Source organism: Astyanax mexicanus, chromosome 10, assembly GCF_023375975.1.
Source record: "Astyanax mexicanus isolate ESR-SI-001 chromosome 10, AstMex3_surface, whole genome shotgun sequence".
NCBI lineage: Eukaryota > Metazoa > Chordata > Actinopteri > Characiformes > Acestrorhamphidae > Astyanax > Astyanax mexicanus.
In genome coordinates, this window is record NC_064417.1 from 51,586,403 (window position 1) to 51,611,129 (window position 24,727).

The window sequence follows — 24,727 nt, forward strand, 5'->3', positions numbered from 1 at the left end:
AGAAAATATAGATATAATACAATTGTGATGGGTATAATTTGAGGTTCTGAATCGTTGAAAGACCTGATTATCTAAATCGTGTTGTGACATTTGCAACAATGAGCACAGAACGCAGAGACCCACAAAAACAGGAGGCTGGCAGTGAAAGCCCTCCGGAGGATACGGTGTGTTGGCAGAGTCGGGCAGAGAGAGAGTGAATGGAAAATCAGGAGAACAGAGAGACGTCAGGCCTGGAGGGAGACGCTGTGTGATGTGTTCGGGGACAGATTTGTCCCGAGCAGCAAGAGGCATCATATTTTATTATTCCCTTTTTTTTTTATTGTGTTTTTTGTTAAATAATAAGTATCTTTGCTATCTGTGACCTCACTTCTTCTCACCTTCTCTTTCCCAGTGCTGTAGTTTTCTATATTGTACTGACCATAGACTGTGTATAGCTGGACAGAGCATCGTCTTTTAAAAGTGAATCCACCACAGGTCGGGCGCCCCCTGCTGTTCGGTTTCAGAAAGCTGTGTAGCCCCACCCATCCCCATAGGTTTCAATGGCAAAACAGAACAACTTTCAATCACGTTTTTTTCTAATATACTGTAATTCTACCTCCATTATTTAAATGCAGCAGCTAGTGTAACATCTGCTTATATTGTTAAATTTTTATATCCCCACAGAATTCGTTTTTTTTAAACGTTATTCAGCTCTATATTCTAAAAGGTGTGGTTATTGGTGTGTAAAAGGGCGGTGTTACACCTATAGCCGGGGTGGGACCAATGACTCAATGGGTGGGACCATAGACTGTGTATAGCTCTGTGGAGGCAGCCCTCAGGGGCGGGGTTATTTAAATGAGTGGGCGGTCTCTGCACAGTCTTTCTCCCTCCTCTGGTCTCTACTGCGCTCTACAGACTCGGGTTTCAGGATCGCCAACATGGAGGAAGATTTTGGCTTCATTTTTATTAAATAAATCGGAACGGCGACACGGCGTCCATCTTTTTTGCAGTCTCTGGTTCTGACTGTGGTACTGAGCAGATAAGTGACTGTGCATGACGGTGCATGAAGGTGGCTACGTTGAAGAAGGATGTGTGTGATAGATGGGTGGATGTGCAGGTTTCAGCACCATGGAGAGGGCATTACTGAAACCCTTACCCTGCGTTCACACTGGAAAGCGACGACGCAACAGGTGACCATTCATTTCCTATAGCAGGGCTTGACTTGTCGCCGTGACGCGACAAAGCGGCAGAGCAACAAGCGACATAGTGTTTCTAGTGAAATTTTCTCAACTTTATGCAAATGAATTATGACGCGGAGAAGCGACATTCTAACCCGATTGGCTTCTAGAATTTCTTTGGACCTATCGTATACAAGGACCGAGGTCCTCAAGCTTCTGCTCTCTGAACGTTTGGTTACTTTTGAGTGTTCTCCATGTTCACCGTTCACCATGTCTTATTAAAATCAATTTATTTTTATTTATTTAACCATTTTAGTGATCTAAATTTAGTTAATAAATACATATTTAATACAAACACACATTTAATAAATATTTTTTAAGGCTGTTAAAACAATAAAATTTTTTATACCTCTTTTCTTGTCACTAGCGACCAACGCGGCACGACATGAGCGACTCATCATGTTCTAGAGTGAACGCAGAGTTTGTTTGCTGCTGTCATTCTTTTTACTTTCTCTCGCAGCATTTTGCATTGCCATAAATCTGATATGTATCAGATTTTACTAACACATACACTATAATACCAAAAGTATCTTGCACAGAGTCGCTGTCATTCCCAGGCTCTTCCGCTGTGTTATAATATCACTGACAGTTGGCTGTGGAATATTTAGAAGTGAGTAGTGAGGAAATTTCACGACTGGACTTGTTGCACAGGTGCTGCATCCTACAGTATCACGGTACCACAGTGCTGGAGTTCACTGAGCTCCTCCTGAGAGTGACCTATAGAAATGATTCAGGTGTGTTCAGGTAAATTACTGGCGTACACTCTCGCTTGTTACCCAAATGGACACGCAGCAGTGCACATACCCAACTTTTACATCAACAATAAACAGAATGAACGAGCGTGAATGAGCAGGTCAGTGTCCTCTGCTTTAAGAGAAGCATTGGACACGACCAGGTAGCTGCGCCGTTAAAATAGCAATCTGCCAAAGCCAGAGCTTACCTGGCTTTTAAAGGGAATGATGAGCAAGCTACACGCTGATTGGTTTATTCCTTTTTTTGCTCGTTTCGAGCCACACAGGGTGTACTTTTCCCATCGTTACGATAGCAAAGACACCCTGACGCCTTAAATCAAGCTGCACGCAGTGTGCAGTTAACGATCCACTTAAAATCACTAAAATAGAGCCCGTCAAAGTCAGGTTTAATACTGAGGTACAGCACTGAATCCTAATGCAGACATTAGAAGTCAGACATTATGATTTTCTGGACCTTGGCTTTAAGAAAATGTTCTCTAACCTTATTTAATTTTAATTAAGTCCAACAGTTGTACCATCATTCTTCCCCTATTTAAAAACAGTTTAAATAATTAATAGTTAGTATTAAATTTGAAATTGTCAAATCATTGGTATGACATTCCTGTTTTTGATTGGATGTATATAACTGTAATTCCAATCATCACTGTAGAGTCAGACCTGTAATTGCTTGCACACACACACACACACACACACACACACACACACTTACACTTTCAGAAGGTGCCACACTTCAGTGGCAGCTACAGGCCATGCAGGATACATTCACGTTAATTATGGCTCTTTGCCTGGGCTACAAAGAGGGCCCTGGGGAAATAAACCTTTTAATGCATCTTTGATGCGCATTTAATGAGAATTTACCACATTACGGATTTTTTCGGCGCCTCACGACTCTCTCTTTTATTGAGCTTCCTTCCTGTCATCCTCTCCCGCTGTGACCCTGTAATACGCGTCAGGTTTTACTCGCACCGCCTTACGCAACGCTTCCGCTGTTTTTTTTTTTTTCTGACAATGTGTTATTTTAGTCATGGCTTATTCTTGGTGCTCAGTGTCTTTCTTCCTAATCCCCGGGCTTTGTAGTTCTTATGTTATAATAAGCTCACCCAACAAAAAAAAATGGGCCGTGTGCGCGCTTTGTTTGCGAATGCTTTGTTGTGCTCGCGTCCCCCTGCCTCAAAAGCAGCGTCAATCCGGTCAAATAAGGATTTACACCATTAGCTGGAGGAGTGAGCGTCCTGTCTGTTTTTAGCTCACTCTTTCAGGGTCTGGGTGGAAGGACGATTCAGAGATTCACCTGCTGTTCTGGGCTGAGATGTGGGATTGTGCTGTAATGATCTGGCTGCAGTTAAAGTGTCCCTTTTCTATCTTGTCTGTTGAAGATTCACAGAAAGATTGGGCTTCCTGGAATTTGAACGTGTCCAATTTGGGCACATTTTGTCCATTTTTTTTCTCTTGACAGGATTCTTGATTTTCCTCTTGATTCCTGATATCCACACTTTTATAAAAGAGAAAAGTGTATTTACTGAAAGAAACACAGAATTATTGTAAATATATATGTATTTATTAAGTGATGTGACACATTTCCCTATTGTATCAACAATATACTGTTTTGAGCAAATCAAGAATGCAACCACTGCTTAAAGGACACTGACCCAATTGTATCCCAAGTGGATGCTATGGTGTTTCAAAGTGGTTTTTGTAGTTTTCTGGGGCGTTGATTCCGTATCCAAAGTGTTAATGTTGTTGCCAGGTGTTTGCTGCCATATCCCCAGTGGTTGCAATGGTATTGCCAGGTGGTTGCTATGGTTCTGCTAAGTGGTTGTTATGGTGTTGCCAGGTGGTTGATGCGGTATCTCAAGTGGTTTCTATGGTATTGACAGGTGGTTTCTATGGTCCTGCTAAGTGGTTTTTATGGTGTTGATTGGGTGTTGCTGCCGTATTCCAGGTGTTTGCTATGGTGTTGCTAGGTGGTTGTTGTGGTATCTCAAGTGGTTGCTGTGGTGTTGCAAAGTGGTTGGTATGGTGTTGCTAAGTGGTTATAATGGATTTGCCAGGTGGTTGCTGCCATATTACAAGTGGTTGCTATGGTATTGCCAGGTGTTTTCAATGGTGTTGCTCAGTGGTTGTTAATGTGTTGCCAGGTGATTGCTGTGGTTCTGCTAAGTTCTGTTTTGCTTTCGTATCTCAAGTTTTTGCTGTGGTGTTGCAAGGTTGTTGCTGTGATGTCGCTAAGTAGTTGCTGTGGCATTGCTAAGTGGTTATTATGGTGTTGCCAGGTGGTTGCTGCCATATACCAAAGTCAGTGCCGTTTTGTTTTCACGCAAAATCTTACAGCACTTCATGCCTCCCTCTGCTGACAACTTTTATGGAGATGTGGATTTCATTTTCCAGCAGGATTTGGCACACTGCCCACACTGCTAAAAATATCCAATAGGTCTTATATAATATTTTAATTTTCTAAGACACTGATTTTTGTGTTTTTATTGGCTGTTAGCCATAATCATCAACAATAAAATAAATAAAAACTTAAAATAGATCACTCTTTGTAATATAATAATATATATAATATGAGTTTCACATTTTGAACTGAATTATTAAAACAAGTAAGTAACGTTTCAATGATATTCTAATATTTTTGATATGCACAAGTAGAGTAAATACAACAAATACAGGAAAACAAATAAATAAATAAACATGCATGTAACTTGAGTGTATGGATTTTCTGATGGTTATTTTTCAGGTTATGTATTTTCCAGCTCGTGGGCTTGTGGGCCTGCAGCTGTTTGAGCTGTATCTGATTGCATGTGACATTTCCCCTCTCTCTGTTTTCTTCTCTGCCAGGCCCCGGGGAAGCCAGCTATCGAGGTTTCTCACTTTCTGGAGTGGATGAGTTTGGAGCCGCAGTCGGTGGTGTGGTTGCCTGTCCTGCACCGCGTGACGGCGGCCGAATCTGCCAAGCACCAGGCGCGCTGCTACATCTGTAAACAATGCCCCATCAAGGGCTTCAGGTGGGCATCCTTCCACAAAGCCCTGTTTCACACGACGTGATTCTCAACAAACTTTACACACTCGTTTGTGAGAGTCTTGCCAGGTTTTCCTTTTGGCACAGGCTTATCTGGGGCACATCTTGCTTCCTCTTGCTGTGCTCTGCTGTAACAACTGCAGGGCATGATGTGCTCATCGTAGATAACAGAAAAGATAAGAGCGATAACAGAATTCTGTGTTATTTTCAGTTCTGCTTGAAAAGTCACACTCTGTGTTAACTGTCTCACTGTTCTGTTGGTGTACTGCAGGTACCGAAGTCTGAAACAGTTTAACGTAGACATCTGCCAGATGTGTTTCCTGACCGGACGAACAACCAAAGGCAAAAGGCTACACTACCCCATAATGGAGTACTACACCCCGGTACGTCATTATCCTTAACCTAGGCCTTTAACTTATCATGCATTAAATAAACATTACCTCAATTTTATTTAATAATGGATAAATCAACAAATATTTATACTTCTTTTCTATTGAGCTAAACTGCTGATAAACAGTTTAATCTGATATATTACCCAGATAATATACTGCTATGAATACACACACACACACTGTCTCTGCTGCTCCATGCTGTTTACACACTAAGTGCGGTATGTGCTGCATTTACTGCTTGTAGCTGCGCAACTCTGTTCACTACACAGTGATCTGCACAGCACGTCACATTAAAAACACTGTGTTTAAAAGCACAGCAGCATATTAAATCTACCAGTTAAGTAACTAAAATTCATAGTATCAGATGTTTCCATTAAAGTGCTCTTAAAGGGACAGTGTACACATTACTGAATACTGACCGTTACATACTGCATTTCGCCCAGACCATTTAAATGGTCATTCCCCCATTGTGAGCATGTGTACAATAGGAAACAATTCCTGAGATTTGTAAATGTTATTCTCAGCAAATTAAGTTCTAATTCGGAAATCCTTACAACGAAGCTGAGATGTTAAAGTAACATAAAATAACAATAAAGTAAAACAAATTAGTTTCCTTTATCCAATTTATCATTCCTTCTTTATTCCATCTCCCCTCAAACATACAAGAATATACAAGTATTTTATAAACACCACTAATATAAATAGAATTGCATTTTACATTTCTCTGCATTCATTCTTTTATTTAACTTTAACTATCCACTATAAAAACGTACGTCTTAAGTAGAACAAGTGTGATTAAATGCATAACATTCTTTTAAACGATTGACACCACTACTTTATTTATATGTTTGTTCACATATATAACATTGAACAGTGTTTTACCCAGTTATGCTAAATGACCAGTGCACCAATGACCAATGTGTGAACTGCAGTAGGTAAAGGAAACATATCTGTTGTCCTTAAAAAGGTATTATTGTTTCGTTATGCTATTCTATTTTATCATTATATCAGTGGAATTTAATGCTCTTAAAATGACAATAATATTGCTTATCGCAATAATTTCTGGGACGATATATTGTCCACAAAAAAGTCTTATCGTGATAAGCCCTACATGAGTCTGTAGACACAAACATACAAACATTGCAGAATGGATCCATTTGCTTAATAATTTACTTATGATCTTACAGGATATCACTGTGGTACTCTAATTTTGTGATTGAAATTCTCTCAGTAGAACTTAGTACATGTTTTATAGTCTTGGAACGAATCTGAGGCTCTATTGTGCCAATCTTTAAGCATGCTGCCAGCTGTGCAATTTGCAGTTTCATTTAGGACATGTCAGTGTGCCTTTGCTATCGTGACAATAGGAAAAGTCTACCTTGTGTGTTTTGAAACACGCAAAATACATGTTATCAATTATCTTAAGTAAGAGAATGGATGTGTTTTGGGCGTAACGTGAAATAAACTAATCAGAGTGTCTCTTGCTCATCATTCCCTTTAAGAGCCAGGTGAGCTTTGACTTTGGCGGATTGCTATTGTCAAAGTCAAAGTCAAGTCAAAGTGGTTTTTGTCATTTCAGCTATATACAGAGTACACAGTGAAACGAAACAACGTTCCTCCAGGGACCATGGTGCACATAAACACAGTGTAGACAGAACAATAGTGCAACAGTACAAAAGTGCAGACAGACAATACAACACAATACAGACAAAGAATAATAAATAACAAGACAATGTGCAAATTTTGCAGTGTGCAAAAAAGACCAGGTGAGGTAGTAATTACTCTATTACACAGTGTGCAATAGAGTCCAGTGAGGTAGTAGGGTTTTTAGTGCTTTCCATTTTCTGGGGTAAGTGGGGTAAGAGTGTGTGTGCATGTACAGAAAAACCATCAGTTCAGTCTCTGCAGTTAAGGAGTCTGATGGCTTGGGGGTAGAAGCTGTTGCAGAATCTGGTCGTGCTGGACCGGATGCTGCGGTACCTTCTTCCCGAAGGCAGGAGGGAGAACAGTTCGTGTGAGGGATGAGTGGGGTCATTCACAATGCTGGTTGCTTTGCAGATGCTGCGGGTGGTGTAAATGTCCGTGATGGAGGGGAGAGAGACGCCGATGATCCTCTCAGCTGTCCTCACAATACGCTGGAGGGTCTTGCGGTCAGAGACGGTGCAGGTCCCAAACCAGGCAGTGATGCAGCTGCTCAGGATGCTCTCAATGGTCCCTCTATAGAAGAGTGTGAGGATGGGTGGAGGGAGACGGGCCTTTCTCAGCTTCCGGAGGAAGTAGAGACGCTGCTGGGCTTTCTTGGCTGTAGAGCTGGTGTTCAGGGTCCAGGTGAGGTTATCTGCTAAGTGGACACCAAGGAACTTGGTGCTCTTAACAATCTCCACAGAGGACCCGTCGATGTTGAGTGGAGAGTGGGTGTGTTGTGCTCTCCTGAAGTCAACAACCATTTCCTTTGTCTTGTCCACATTCAGGTGAAGGTTGTTGACTGTACACCAGTCTGTCAGCCGCTGCACCTCCTCTCTGTATGCTGACTCGTCGCCTTTGGTGATGAGACCCAGCACGGTTGTATCATCGGCGAACTTGATAAAGCTGTTAGAACTGTGTTTTGCAGCACAGTCGTGAGTCAGCAGGGTGAACAGCAGAGGACTCAGGACACTGCCCTGGGGGGCCCCCGTGTTCAGTGTGATGGTGCTGGAGGTGCTGCCCCCGAACCGGACTGACTGGGGTCTCCCCGTCAGAAAGTCCAGGATCCAGTTGCAGAGGGGGGTGTTGAGGCCGAGCGAGCTTAGCTTCCTGGTGTGGTTCTGTGGGATGATGGTGTTGAATGCTGAACTGAAGTCTATAAACAGCATTCTGACGTAAGTGTCCTTCTTCTCCAGGTGGGTGAGGGAGAGATGAAGGGTGGTGGTGATGGCATCGTCCGTGGAGCGATTGGGACGATATGCAAACTGCAGGGGGTCCAGTGAAGAGGGCAGTTGTGTCTTGATGTTCCTCATGACTAGCCTCTCGAAGCACTTCATGATGATGGGTGTAAGTGCAACGGGACGGTAGTCATTGCGGCAGGACACTGTGGACTTCTTCGGCACGGGGACGATGGTGGTGGACTTGAGGCACGTTGGGACAGTGGCGCTGCACAGGGAGATGTTGAAGATGTCCGTGAGAACATCTGTCAGCTGGTCTGCGCACTCCCTGAGCACTCTGCCGGGGATGTTGTCTGGTCCTGCAGCTTTTTGTGGGTTGACTCTGCGCAGAGTGTTCCTCACATCCACTGCAGTCAGGCACAACACCTGCTCGTCCGGCTTGGGCATGGTCTTTCTCGCCGTCGTGTTGTTTTGTGCCTCAAACCGTGCATAAAAGTTGTTTAGGGCATCAGGGAGGGAGGCATCACGTTCACAGGACGGTGGCATTGTCCTGTAGTTGGTGATTGCCTGGATGCTCTGCCACATGCGCCGTGCGTCACCCGTGTCCTTGAAGTGGCTGTGGATTCTCTAGGCGTGTGCGCGCTTTGCCACTCTGATAGCTCTTGACAGGTCGGCTCTCGCTTTCCTCAGGGCCACCTTGTCACCCACTCTGAAGGCGGAGTCGTGGGTCCTCAGCAGCGCACGTACCTCAGCAGTCATCCAAGGCTTCTGGTTTGGGCGTGTGGTGATGGTCTTGGAGACAGTGACATCATCAATACACTTGCTGATGTAGCCAGTGACTGATGCTGCATACTCCTCCAAATCAACAGAATCGCCTTCAGTAGCAGCCTCCCTAAACATGTCCCATGCAGTGCACTCAAAACAGTCCTGAAGGGCAGAGATGGAGCCTGCCGGCCAGGTTTTCACCTGCTTCTGAACTGGTCTGGAGCGTCTGATGAGTGGTGTGTATGTTGGAGTCAGCCAAACACACATGTGATCCGAGAAAGCGAGGTGGGGGCGGGGCTCCGCCCGGTACGCGCTGGGGATGTTTGTGTAAACAAGATCCAACGCGCTCGCTCCTCTCGTTGCAAAGTTCACATGTTGGTGGAATTTAGGGAGCACTGACTTGAGATTTGCGTGGTTGAAATCTCCGGCGATAATAAACAGTCCGTCTGGGTGTTTGTTCTGCAGATCGCTGATAGTCCGATAGAGTTCACACAGAGCCTCTTTAGCATTAGCACCAGTGCTAGTGCTGGGTGGAATGTACACAGCAGCTATTAGCACGGCGGAGAACTCCCGTACTAAATAAAAAGGTCTGCACTTGATTATCAGGAACTCCACCAACGGAGAGCAGTGTTTGGCGACAGTCACAGCGTTGTTACACCATTCCGTGTTGATGTAAACACACACGCCTCCACCGCGGGTCTTCCCGGATAGAGCCACGCTTCTATCGGCTCTGAACGCGGTTAGCCCGGTTAACACGGTGCAGCTACCTGGACGTGTCCAACAAACTCTTCTCAGCAGAGGAAACTGAGCTGCTCGTTCACACTGTGAAGGAGCTCCAGCAGCTTGTTTACTGGAACAGTATTCTGTTTATTGTTGATGTAAAAATAGCCAACCTGCATAGCTGCCAAGATAGTTATAAACGTCTGACTGTTGCCATCCGTCTTTGTTGTATTCAGTCAGTGGAGCTCCTGTGTTTTCTATTGCCAAGATAGAGATAGCAATATACCAGAAATGTACCTGAACACCTCACTTTTAGACCACCACGCCCATCATTGTAGATATATTCAGAAGCACTGCTGCTATTTAAAATAAGCAGGTGGAAAACGTGAAAATAAAGACTGTTCACAGGGTGTAAGATAGCAGTGAGCATCGCTAAAACTAAAGCGCTCTAAGACTAAAACTAAATCAAGATTAACACTAATTCTGACTGATCTGAAATACGTTTTCCTTCAAGAGACAAACTCAGGAAAACGTAGACGACTTGTCGCCTGCTAGTGTGAGCCCACGGTAAGAGGGACTGCCTAGGTCTGCAGCTGCTGCTCGGCTGGAGATGAACTGATGAGCTTAGAGGCACACAATTATTCTGTAGATAAAGAGAGAGAGAGAGAAATGGAGAGAGAGAACGAGAGAGATAGGCCTGCAGGAGAATACTGCATCTAAAGGTTACTGAAGATGAACTATGGATTTTTGTTTTTCTGCTTCCTTTTCATTTGTTCGCTCCATTTTCCTCTAATTCACCCTTCTCCTCACCCCCCTCCCTATCTTCCCTTTATCTCTCTTTCTCTCGTCCTCTTCCACTCTCATCTCTCCTTTCATCGCCTCTGTAATGACCATGCAGACCACCTCGGGGGAGAAGATGCGGGACTTTGCAAAGACTCTTAAGAACAAGTTCCGATCAAAGCAGTACTTCAGCAAACATCCTCAGAGAGGCTACTTGCCGGTGCAGACGGTCCTGGAAGCCGAGAGCGGCGAGACGTGAGTGTGTGTCGCACTATTACGCCGGTACTGGTGAAACGCAGTGTGTCCCCGTTAGCGAGGGGCTGCTCATTTACCTCTCCTGATGATGAGTGAGTGATTGTGGACTGAGTAAGTAGCGAGTGTGTGTTTTATAAAAAACAAGCTCTTGGTTAATGAGCAGAGCTAATAAAATCACAAATTTAACATACATTTACTTTAGCAGAGCTAATTTAATCATAAATTTACTTCAGCATAGCTATTAAAGTCACATATTTACCTCAGCAGAGCCGATTTAATCATAAAAATGTACTTCAGCATAGCTAGTAAAGAAACAAATTTACCTCAACAGTGCAAATTTAATCATAATTTACTTTAGCATAGCTATCTTGGTTAATGAGCAGAGCTAACAGTCACAAATTTAACATATATTTACCTCAACAGAGCTAATTTATTAAGACATTTACTTCAGCATAGCTATAAAAGTCACATATTTACCTCAGCAGAGCCAATTTAATCATAAAAAATTACTTCAGCATAGCTAGTAAAGACACATATTTACCTCAACAGTGCTAATTTAATCATAATTTACTTTAGCATAGCTATCTTGGTTAATGAGCAGAGCTAGTAGTCACAAATGTAACATATATTTACCTCAACAGAGCTAATTTATTAAGACATTTACTTCAGCATAGCTATTAAAGTCACATATTTACCTCAACAAAGCCAATTTAATCATACAAATTTAGTTCAGCATAGCTAGTACAAAGACACAAATTTACCTCAACAGTGCTAATTTAATTATAATTTACTTTAGCATAGCTATCTTGGTTAATGAGCAGAGCTAGTAGTCACAAATGTAACATATATTTACCTCAACAGAGCTAATTTAATAATAAAGTTACTTCAGCATAGCTAGTAACGTCACATATTTACATCAGCTCAGCAGAGCTAATTTAATCATAAATTTACCTTGGATTTAAGCATAAGCAAAGTGAGGGAAGACTGGTCTGAATGTGCTGGGGGTAGTGGTTTCACTGTGAACACACACTCACACTCGCACAAATCTAATGAGCACCTGGAGAGAGACAAAATACAGAATAACCATTCATTCATATTCCTGTTTTGTGATCACTGAACATTTTGAACCTCAGCAGAGCTATTTTAATCATAAATTTACTTCAGCATAGCTATTAAAGTGACAAATTTACCTCAGCAGAGCTAGTTTAATCATGAATTTACCTTAGCAGTGCTATATTAATCATATCAAATCATATATTTACTTCAGCAGAGCGTTTTTAAGCATAAATTGACACTACAGTATAATTTAACACGGCAGTATGACTTAAAATAAAACAGTGAGTTTTTGGAATGGATTATTCATATTCACCCTAAATTCAGGGTTTCAATTAACAGCTGTACTAAACTCATCAAGAGTTAATTACTTGAATTTCTTGTCTCTTAATAAAGTGTTTGAGAGCATCAGTTAAAGTAAAGTAGTGAAGAGGTAGAGTTACAGGTATACAGTGAATAGTGAATATTTGAGTAATGTTCTAATCCAGATTATAACTACTCAACTAAGTAATGATGAGTTATGATGAAAAAGGCACTCATCAGGATTCCCCCAGGAAAGGAAAGTTCATATATAATAATATTAATGTGTGTTGTGTATTGTATATATATATATGTATTTATATATATGTGTGTTTGTGTTCTGCAGGCCTTGTTCTTCTCCCAGGCTGCCGCATGCGGATACACACAGTCGGATTGAGCATTTTGCCAGCAGGTAAGAATTATGTCACGTGGAAACGCCGTCCACGCCTCACTACTGCACTCAGCACTTGTCCCGCTTTCACTCCTGCGTCCTGCTCTCACGTCCCGCTCTCACTCCAGCGTCCCGCTCTCACTCCTGCGTCCTGCTCTCACGTCCCGCTCTCACTCCTGCGTCCCGCTCTCACCCCTGCATCCCGCTCTCACCCCTGCATCCCGCTCTCACGTCTCGCTCTCACCCCTGCGTCCCGCTCTCACTCCTGCATCCCGCTCTCATGTCCCCCTCTCACTCCTGCGTCCCCCTCTCACTCCTGCGTCCCCCTCTCACTCCTGCGTCCCGCTCTCACCTCTGCGTCCTGCTCTCACTCCTGCGTCCTCTCTCACGTCCCCCTCTCACCCCTGCATCCCGCTCTCACTCCTGCGTCCCGCCTTTCACTCCTGCGTCCCGCTCTCGCGTCCCCCTCTCACCCTTGCGTCCCGCTCTCACCCCTGCGTCCCGCTCTCACTCCTGCGTCCTCTCTCACGTCCCCCTCTCACCCCTGCATCCCGCTCTCAGTCCTGCGTCCCGCCTTTCACTCCTGCGTCCCGCTCTCGCGTCCCCCTCTCACCCTTGCGTCCCGCTCTCACTTCTGCGTCACGCTCTCACTCCTGCGTCCTCTCTCACGTCCCCCTCTCACCCCTGCATCCCGCTCTCACTCCTGCGTCCCGCCTTTTACTCCTGCGTCCTGCTCTCATGTCCCCCTCTCACCCCTGCGTCCCGCTCTCACCCCTGCGTCCCGCTCTCACTCCTGCGTCCCGCTCTCACGTCCCCCTCTCACCCATGCGTACCGCTCTCACGTACCCCTCTCACCCATGCGTACCGCTCTCACGTCCCCCTCTCACTCTTGCGTCCCGCTCTCACTCCTGCGTCCCACGTCCCGCTCTCACTTCAGCGTCCCGCTCTCACTCCTGCGTCTCGCTTTTACTCCTGCGTCTCGCTTTTACTCCTGCGTCCCGCTCTCACTCTTGCGTCCCGCTCTCACTCCTGCGTCCCACGTCCCGCTCTCACTTCAGCGTCCCGCTCTCACTCCTGCGTCTCGCTTTTACTCCCGCGTCCCTCGTCCCGCTCTCACTCCCGCATCCCGCTCTCACTTCTGCGTCCCCCTCTGATTAGGTTATTGATCCACTCTGCATGGACACACTACTAAAACCAGCAAAACCAATTACTCTACACAATCACTACACAACAACAGAGAGAGAGAGTGAGAGAGAGCGACAGAGAGCGCTAGAAAGAAAGCTAGAGAGAGAGCAAAAGAGAGAAAGTGGCAAAGAGCACGAGAGGGAGGGAGAGAGAGAGCTGGGGGAGAGAAAGCTAGAGAAAGAGAGAGCATGAGAGCAAAAGAGAGAAATTGCGATAGATAGCAACAGAGAGAGAGTGAAAAACAAAATAAGAGGAAAAAAAAGCAAGAGAGGGACGACAATAGAGAAAGAAAAAGAAAGAGGCGGAGAGTGAGAGAGAGTGCGAGAGAAAGAGAGCGGGAAAACGATGAAGAGTGTAAAAGAGAAAGCGAGAGAAAGACAGCAAAAGAGAAAGAGAAGGAGGGTTAGAGAGAGAAAGTGAGAGAGGGAGGAAGGGAAAGAGAGAGAGCAGAAGACAGAAATCCAGAGAGATAGAGGCAGAAAACTCAAGAGAGAGAGAAAGCCAGGGAGACTGAAAGAGAAAGCGAGAGAAAGAAAGACAGAGAATAGGAGCGGGAGAGAGAGAAAGCGAGTGAGAAAAAGAAAGAGAAGGAGGGAGAAAGAGAAAGAGGGGAAGAGGGAGAGAAAGCTAGAGAGATAGATTGAGAAAAGGAAAAAGAGAGCGCGTGAGAGAGAGGCGCGACGGGGTGGACGAGGTCAGCTGCTTTCCAGTATCCAGAATGAGAGCAGTGTGCAGCGAGTCTCAGGGCATTACAGAGCCGCCAACTCAGATTAGTGTCTGCGCTGTCATCACTGCACAGCTTAACTCCCATAAAACTCCTGCTCCCTGTTATATACACCGCGTTATATACACACTGCCTTATATACACCGCGTTATATATACTGCGTTATATATACACTGTTATATACACGCTGCGTTATATACACTGCATTTTATATACTGCGTTATGTATACACTGTGTTATAAACACTTATATACACACTGCGTTATATACACACTGTTATATACACACTGTTATATACACTGCGTTTTATTAACTGCGTTATGTATACACTGTGTGATAGACACTGTTATACACACTGCGTTAAATACACACTGCCTTAGATACACACTGTGTTTTATATACTGTGTTATGTATATACTGCGTTATGTATACACTGTGTTATAAACACTTATATACACACTGCGTTATATACATACTGTTATATACACACTGTTATATACACTGCGTTTTATTAACTGCATTATGTATACACTGTGTGATAGACACTGTTATACACACTGCGTTAAATACACACTGCGTTAGATGCAAACTGTGTTTTATATACTGTGTTATGTATACACTGTTATATACACACTGAGTTATATACACACTGTTATATACACAGTTATATACACACTGCGTTGTATACACTGCGTTTTATATACTGCGTTTTATATACACTGTTATAGACACTATTATATACACACTGTTAAATACACTGTGTTTTATGTACTGCGTTATGTATACACTGTGTTATAGACACTGTTATATACACACTGCATTATGTACACACTGTTATATACACACTGCGTTATATACTGCATTATATATACTGCATTATGTATACACTGTGTTAGACACTGTTATATACATGCTGCATTATGTACACACTGTTATATACACACTGTGTTATACACTGCATCATATATACTGTGTTATGTATACACTATGTTATAGACACTGTTATATACACACTGCGTTATGTACACTGCAATATATATTTACACTGTTATATATGCACTGTGTCATGTACACTGCATTATATATACACTGCGATATATACACACTTGCTATATACACACTGCTATATACACACTGCGTTACATACACTGCGTTATATACACTGCGTTTTATATACTGCATTATGCATACACTGTGTTATAGACACTGTTACATACACACTGCATTATGTACACACTGTTATATACACACTGCATTATATACTGCATTAAATGTATACTGCGTTATGTATACACTGTTATAGACACTGTTATATACACACTGCATTATATATACACTGCGATATATAGACACTCATTATACACACTGCGGTAAATACACTGCGTTATATAATATATTAGTATCTATCTATCTATCTATCTATCTAAAAAAAAAAAACTAGAATTTCCCCTCGGGGATCAATAAAGTATCTATCTATCTTTCTATGTATCTATATATATATATATATATATATATATATATATATATGTGTATATATATATACACACACACTGCATATACACTGCGTTATATACACTGCAATATATTTAACTGTTTTTAAATAGTAGGTATTAAATAGGTGTATTCCCGGTGCGCACACGTCACTGGGGCTGGAGAAATGTTAAATACCCAGAACTGGAAAATATTTCCAAACAGAAGCTCAAGTTTAAGCAATCCATATTACAGTAATAACTACTCAAGTAAGTAAAGAAAAAACATTTCAAGATTTTTGAAGGTATCCTTAAGTGCAGTCTCAAAACCATCAGAAACATTCTGACTGTATTTTACAGGTGTTTTTTTTTTACAGTGTAGACTCATAAACACACTCAGGAATATAAATAATTAAAGTAGGGTTTCCTTCTGTTTGACTGAAAGAATCACGTTTGTTTGTTTCTGCTTCGTCCCCGTTGCCCTCTGCCAGCCATGTCAGCAAACACTGAGATTCAGTTTCCACCATCTGATCTGTTTTCCCTCATTCCTTCCTTCTCCCCTTCTTTCTCTCCATCTCTTTCTCTCTTTCTCTCCATCTGTCTGTGTCTCTCCCGGCTGTCACATGCTCCATTCCTCCCCCTGCATCTCAATTTTTCACTTCATTTCTCCTTTTCTCTACCAATATCCATCACCCTCTTCTCTTTCCCTCTGTTCAATTCATTTTCTCACTTTCCTGCTGTTGTCCATCGCTCTGCTCTCTCTTCTTCCTCTTCTTCTTCTTCTTCTTCTTCTTCTTCTTCTTCTTCTTTTTCTTCTTTTCCTCTGGCCCTCTGTACCACACTCATCTCTTCCCAAAATATGTCTTCTTTCTCTCTCTCTCTGTTGTTTAATTGAAATATTTGAGTATTGTGTCTCCATGTGAAGCTCTGTCTGTCTGTGCCGGCCGCTTCGGCACAATTAAACTCAACGTGTCGGAGTGTAAAAAAGTGCTGAGGGTTATTTTGTGTTGAAGCTGCTTTATGACGGTCGTTTCTGCAATGATTGCAGCCTCTTAAAATGAAAGACAAGCATGGCGTGGGTGACTTGGGTGACTTATAGGGCTGTGAATCTTTGGGAATCTCACACTTGGATTCAGAATCGATTCTTGGGTCACGATTCGATTTTTTTCATGTTCTTTCAAATAGTTTGGATTTATTTTCCTTCATCCTCCATACTTTACAACAAACACCGTAACACCACACTACACGCCTCTCTGTAACCTAAGAGGGAGAGGCAGTAAGAGCAAAAACATTACCTTTCCTGTTGCTGCTGTCTCGCGACACTCACCTACTGTCCCATGGAGCTCACCTACTGTCGCGCCGAGCTTTTTAACTGTCTCGCGAGCTTTTTAACTGTACCGCGGAACTTAGGTACTGTCGCTTGGAGCTTTTTAACTGTCTCACGGAACTCAGCTTCTGTCTCGCTGAGCTTTTTAACTGTCTCGCGGAACTCAGCTTCTGTCTCGCGGAGCTTTTTAACTGTCTCGCGGAGCTTTTTAACTGTCTCGCGGAGCTTTTTAACTGTCTCGAGGAGCTTTTTAACTGTCTCGAGGAGCTTTTTAACTGTCTCGCGGAGGTTAACTACTGTTCTGCGGAGCTCTTTAACAGCAGGACAGTAGGTGAGCTCCGCAAGACTGTAAGACGTCCTCGCGACAGTTAAAGAGCTCCGCAGGAGAGTAGGTGAGCTCTGCGAGACTGTATGAGCTCCATGCGACAGTAGCTGCACCCGCCAAAAAAAAAAAAAATTTTTGAAAATGAGAATCAATTCTAAATCGTTCAATGTTAGAAACTTGATTCGAGCTTGAATCGATTTTTTCCTGCACCCCTAGTGACTTGGGCCCAATTCAGTTTCACCCCTTGGCTTTACCAGTTAGCCCTACCCCTATGTTGTTGTGTGTGCACGTCTAGGGGTAGGAAGTGCTAATTCTAGTTAGGCTGGAGGGTTAGAGGGAAGTTGATGGGCTACGTGGCCCTTCAAACAGAGAACTACACTCGAGGGCTATAAGAATCATTGGCAAGATTGCGACACAAATGACCAAAGAAAACTACAAATTGGAGTTTTTTCCTTGTTATAAATGACTATACTATGTAACTATATAACCATAATTTAATAGTAGTGTAGTAGCTGACTGAGGCACAGCTACGATGATCGGGAAATTGCTGGTTTGAAAAAAAAAAAGCTATAAAGCTAATTTCAGCTCCCCCTCACAACGGATTTAAGAAACGTGCAATAATAAATAGTTGCTGCACCACCTGCCCCCTTTCTTGAGATATATGATAAAGCTAAAGTTAACTAGTTCATTAGCAGCAGTTAGGTTGCTGAATTTTAGCGCTCCTACAGCTGTATATGTATCCGGAGCTTGAAGGGTTTCCCAATTTTTAGCTTAAGAATTTTATTCCTTCATCTTGTACCTCTGTTCCAAAGGAAAGTAGTGTTACTTGAAAACAAGTGAAAGCAGGGTGCAAATTAGAAATGGGATTGAGCCCGAGACATGGACGTTTAGATTTAGATTTATGACAGTTTATAACCGATACAGCAGTAATATTACAAAGACAGATACATTTTTGTTTTCTTTATAATTTTAGGCAGTTTTTTTTATTGCAATCTAGAAGCTCTGTTATAAAACAGATCATTTGTGTTTTCCATTTGCACATAATCTTTCCAGAAAATCACGTAACAGATTTATAATAAACACTGTAGTCTTGTAAATTCACAAAAAAATGTTTTCTTTTTTTCATTTCTGGGATTAGCTGGACTTAACTTAAGTATAAAAATTAAACTTAGTCTTTGTACAGGAAGTCGTTTTAGCACAAAAACAATGTCCTCATATGGCGACAGTAGTTTATTTTAACATTTAATATAAAAAGTATAAGTATCTTTGCCATTTGAGATCAGAAGGATCCACTTAGTCCAAAAACAAAATTTTAGCTTTCTACAGTAAATAAATAAACTTGTTACAAACATAAAATTGGATGATGATTTTTACCTGCCCATGTTTTTGACTGGACTGGCTGTAGAAAATTCGACTGGGATTCCCGCCTTCTTGTTGTCTCTCTTCTTTAGTTGACTGTAATGTTGTCATATGGTACAGTCAGTGTCTCCATATGAGGATAAAGGTGCTGGTCAATGTTTTTTTTTTTTTTAACTCATTAAGTATCAAGGTGAAGAAAATATGTAATGTCCACATATGAGGACACAGGGTTTCAAGAAGCAGATGTACAATATTATAAACACCTTAATTTAAAAAGGGGAAAAGCTGGTATTTCATTGATATTGATACTATGATACTATAGGCAGACCTTAAAGTTACAGTATTGGTTTCAGTACATAAAACAGTGGTATCGTGTTATTTGTACTTTCTACACATCTGTGAATTCAGATCCTTCTAGCAGAGTGATATTTGTTATTTGATTTTTTTTTTTTCCCTGTGCATACTTTCAGCAGACTTCGGTATGATCTGAGTGCTGCTAAATAGAATAAGACAGGTCTTTTATGGCCGGGGGAAGAACGGCGGAGCTGAAGGATCTGTCTCCATTCAGCATCTAAATGTAAAACTCCTTTTAATTCAGTTTTATCTCACGACTCCCCGTCCCACGTACGGCGTTATGGAGAAAAGCACGCTAAACGAGATATTGCATTACTTTATTTATTCTCTTTATCATTGTCACCATTTCCTTTGAGCTTGAATAAAAAACTAAATCGACATCAGAAGGTCGAGAGTCGAGAGAGTATGGCTCTGATTTCCGAATGTATGGGAAATGCATCTTTCCGTGGGGGCGGGAAGGAGGGATAGAACAATGGAAGGAGATATTTTAGCGCTGTAACAGTCTAACGGCTGGGTGTACGTGTTAATGGGGAGTAATGGAGGAGGCCCAGCGGGGAAGGGCTAGCGGGCGGCGCTTGGAGCCAACACTAAAGGAGAACATTCGCCTGAGCGTCATAGAGAGTGAAGGGCCTGTGTAAAGGGAAGCTTTTTCATCATCAAAAAAGCACATCAGAGAAAGAGAGAGAGAGAGAGGGAGGGAGGGAGAGAGAAAGAGAGAGAGAGATCTCAGTGAGGAAGGGTTTTATAAGGCCCAAATTCTCCAAAGTTCTTTGGAGCATCTTGTACGTCACATAAATTCTGATATAAACCAAACCCCTCCCACTCCTATAATGCATGCATCAAATACAAGGCCATACATTAGCTGCTTTAATTATTTAATTACGTATTTTAGTACCAGTGAAAGGTTTGGTCACACCTATGAAGGAAAAACATATGTAACTGTTTAGTAAGCAAATAACTGTTAAACAAACCAGATAGGTTTATATTTTCTTGCTTAGATTTGCTTAGTTCAAAGATTTTCAAGCTTTGAACATCTTGACTGGATTTTTTCAGTCAGCTTTATGAGGTAGAGTCACCTGGAGTTCAGACTTTCAGTTAACAGCTGTGCTGAACTCATCAAGAGTTAATTACTTGGATCTCTCGCCTCTTAATGTGTTTGAGAGCATCAGTTAAAGTAAAGTAGTGAAGAGGTATTTTATGGCAATAACTACTTAACTAGATAAAGAAAAAAATGACTGGGTGCTTTCACACCTGAAACTCTGGACCGTGGTCCGAACCGAGGTTCATGTGCTGCTACATTGTGTATATTTGGTCTGCTTATTTTTGTTTTCACACTGCAGTTTAGGGAGCGCACCAAATACCTTTGTGTAATTCTCCTACATCCTTTCATCATCACTTACGTATCGATGCGTTTTCCTTAACCTGACGCTGATTGGTTTTAGAAGGACATGTGTCTGACGTTGGCGTGTTGATAATTCAGCGGGTGGTTCATTCGGTGGAAAGCCTTAATGAATAGATTCATTTCGTCTCCATAGTAGTGCTGCCATAGTGGTTTTTATACCAGCAGCAGGAACTTCAGTACAGTACTCTAGGTTAGTTCAAATTCACCAAACGAACGTGTTCGTCCTGAAGCAGCTGTATCCACGGCTCATTTTTCCTGCTTTTCCGGTTATTTTGAGAGGGTACTGTTTGCAGCCTGCAGGAAGGCGGAGTTGGACAACCAGTGCGTCCAGCTCCGCCCACTTTGTTAGCGTCATGCCATCCAGTCCCGCCCACTTTGTCAGCATCATATCTTAGCTCCGCCTCTGAATGGAAGTAAACAATGTACAGGGCAGGTAGCGGACTTTAAATATAATGTGCCGCGTCGCCTGGATTAAATACTGTGTTACACTACAAGCTTGCAAGACTGAAAAGGTGTGGCATGGACAAAGTGGGTGGTACTGGACGCACTGGACGTCCAACTCCGCCTTCCCGCAGGCTGCAGCCAGTAGTAGTCGATTATTTTTCTTCTTCTGCTGCCGTTGTTGAGGAACGCCTGCTCAGCTTCCTGTAACTGGTCCGAAAGTCGAACCATCCAGAAAAGTGCTTTCACACTGCAGGAGAACCGGACCATGGTTCAGAAGATCCGGACCGAGACCACCTCTTTTGTTTGGACCAAAATCTGGTCCTTTGGTCCGGACCTTGGTTCGCAGCCCCTTTCACTCCTGCTACTTTAGTTCAGACCAAACTGAAAAGTCCGAAAAGTCCGGACCAAACGAGGCGGGTGTGAAAGCACCCTTAGAAGTGAAGGTCAGTCTATTTAAAACATTTCAAGAACTTTGAAGGTATCCTCACATGCAGTCACCGCAAAAGATCATCAAAAATATTGTGATTGTGATGAAACTGGCACTCATTAGGATCACCCCAGGAAATGAAGGGTGAGAGTTTCCTCTGTTGTACAGGAGTTCATCAGAGTTCCCAGCTTCAGAAACCACAAGTTAACAAACAGCTCCCCAGATAAGAGTATTCTGGTTTGTTTAACACTGTTTTTAAGTTACTACATGATTCCTTGTGTGTTCCTTCATAGTCTGAATCACTTCACTATTCAATATACTATGTTGGAAAAAAATATTGAATGAGAAACTGTTTCCAAACAGTTGATTAGTATGAGATACAACCCAGTCTCAGTTTCTTAAATCCATTTATTTCATAAAAAATATATAAATAAAGTCATTTATAACTTATGCTGGTGATCTTCGGGCCCTCAGGCAGCACTGCATTAAAAAACAGGCTCTAATGATTCTGTACTGGAAATCACTGCATGAATCGTTGCTGTCTATAGACACAGTTTATTGTGCTGTAATACTCTAATGCAGGTTAAAGCTGGAAAAGGCAGAGAAGAAGCCATACATCAACATCATCCAGAAACACTACCTTCTCTGTGGGCCATAATTTTAAACAAATTTTACATTTTTAAAGAGCTTTGGCCCAGATATGACAGTGAACTTTAGATTTTTAGATTGTGTGAGTTACTTGGGCAGACATGTTAATGCGGTCATGTTTAACGCACATGATTATTCTCTAAACTTTAATATTTTATTTAAGTTAGTGGTGTGATTTAGCTAGAAAGCATGTAGAGCTATATATTTACAAATGGAGAAAGCATGAAACAGTGCGGAACATTCCTCAGGAGTGACTACTAATTTTGGACTACCAAAATTTCTCAAAAAGGGCATGGACAACTAATCCAGGAGGTCACAAAAGACCTAGAACAAACATCTATGGTTTAAATACAGTAGGACAGTCAGGTAAAGGAGTTGTGTATGTGCATGCTGCGTGTAAAACTTTGCTTCTACCCCTATATATCTACAGAAATATGAGCGAATTAGGAAAAGCCTCCAGACTGACATAAGTTAGGATTCATGGCCACGCCCACCACGGCTTGCGAGTCGTGCAGGAAGCATCGCAGTGCTGTTAGCCAATCAGAGCCAAGTAGGTTGGAGTCTGGAGTTGCATTAACATTATCTGCATTAACCGCTATTTCCCTGTTTAGAGGTGAGTATTATTGGCCTGTAGCCTGCTGCTAACCTTGGCTATCACTGCTGGAGCAGCATTAGCATTAGCTGCTAACCGCGCTAGCCTTTTCTTTGGTTAGAGTTAAGTATATCGGCCTGCGTGTTTACTGTGTTAAAACAAGCTACTTGGGACGACCGCTAGCTAATATTGTCCTGGTTTACCGGAACACTCAATGTTCCTCAGTGTAGCGCTGTTGACTGACATTAGCCACTAACCGCTAACAGTTAGCTGCTAATGCTAATGCTCCCCCGCCTTAGTGCTGGAGAAATTCGGCTCACCCAAATAAACAGATTTTAGGAGAGTAATCTGTGTAGATTAACATCCACTCGTTTGACTTTAAAAGAATGTCTTGATTTCATTACAGTTTTGTTTATGTAGCTTAGCTACCCTGCTGAATAAGAAGTTCCTTATAGTGTATTTTAAAATGTGCCTTATAATCCAGTGCGACTTATGTATTAAAATAGACCAAAAAATAGACGTTTATTGATTGTGCACCTTTTAGAACGATGGATTTTGAAATTTGGATTAAACCTTATAAGTACACCTCCCTTCTCTTCGGAGTCTTCTCTCCCTCTGCCTCACTCTCTCTCTCTCTCTCTCTCTCTCACTCTCACACACACGTCTGTTTACTGAGTGTTTCTGATCTCTTGTCTCCGGCCGCAGGGATTTGTAAACTCAGTTTTGGGTTTCCTTGACTCGACTGTCCCCTCAGTCACTTAGCCCCGGGGTGTGACTGGATGCGGCTGATAGATGCCAGAGCTGATGAAATTAAGCACTGTCGCTGCAGCATTAAAGGTTAAAGGACAGCCAGCACCACACTCACTGTCTGCCTGAGAGGAGGACCTGGATGATGCAACACTGACTTTCTGACAGGCTTTCCATCATTTCCATTCCAGCACATCTCCACAGCTCTCCACAGCTGCAGAAGAATGGAGAACAGAACGCACTTTATAGATACAGCGCTGTGAAAAAGCATTTGGCCCCTATAGATTTATTTTGTTTTTGCATTTTCTATTATCATACTTACATTTTTCATAGTATCAAAGACATTTTAATATCAGACAAAGAAAAATATAAAGTAAATATAAAAAGCAGTTTTTAAACCGATGATTTCATTTATTAATGTATTTAAACCTACCTAAATGTAACTACTTGGTTTTGCCACTTCTGATGTCATTAACTGCAACTAAGCTTTACCGATAACTGGTAATGAGTCTTTTACTTTTTGAGTCTTTTCAGTCTGTGGAGGAATTTTGTTCCACTCTTCTTTATAGAATTGTTTTAATTCAGACACATTGGAGGATTTTCATGCATAAACTGCCTGTTTAAAATCATCCACAGCATCTCAATCAGACTTTAACTAGGCCACACCAAAACTTTGGTTTAGGTTTTTTTTTTTTAGTCCTTTTTTTTTTTTTTTTTTAAAGCCATTCTGAGGTGGACTTGTGTGCTTCAGGTCATTGTCCTGCTACAGAACCCAAGTAAGCCTGAGCTTAAGGTCACAAACTGATGGCCGTATTTTCTTTTTTCAGGACTTCAAACAGCATATCATCACACTACCACCACCACCATGTTTTACGTCAAGTTTGATGTTCTTTTTATGAAATTACATGTTTTACAAAGTTCCACTTTTGTCTCGTCAGTCAAAAGAATATTTTCCCAAAATGCTGGGGATCATTCGTTTTGTTCAACAGGTTTTTTTGTCTTTGGTTTGTTCTGGGTTCTTTTGTGACCTCCTGGATGAGTTGTCCATGCCCTTTTTAGAATAATTCCGGTCGACTGTCCACTTCTGGGAAGGTTTACCAGTGTTCCATGTTTTCTCCATTAGTGACTTATAGCTCTCACTGTGATTTGCTGGAGTCCCAAAGGCTTAGTAATGATAATGATAATGTGTTGTATTTTGAGATCTTTTATCTGCTTCATG

General features: G+C 42.2%; 1 protein-coding gene across 2 annotated transcripts in view; it reads left to right on the forward strand.

The window, feature by feature from the left end:
• Positions 1–24,727, forward strand: part of drp2 (dystrophin related protein 2) — a 277,743-nt gene that overhangs the window by 214,806 nt on the left and 38,210 nt on the right. For both annotated transcript variants that reach the window (XM_049484130.1, XM_049484131.1), the window contains exons 14-17: positions 4,808–4,974; positions 5,260–5,371; positions 10,625–10,761; positions 12,461–12,526. In XM_049484130.1, the coding sequence (XP_049340087.1) occupies positions 4,808–4,974; positions 5,260–5,371; positions 10,625–10,761; positions 12,461–12,526 (482 nt within the window). The remainder of the gene's footprint in view (positions 1–4,807; positions 4,975–5,259; positions 5,372–10,624; positions 10,762–12,460; positions 12,527–24,727) is intronic.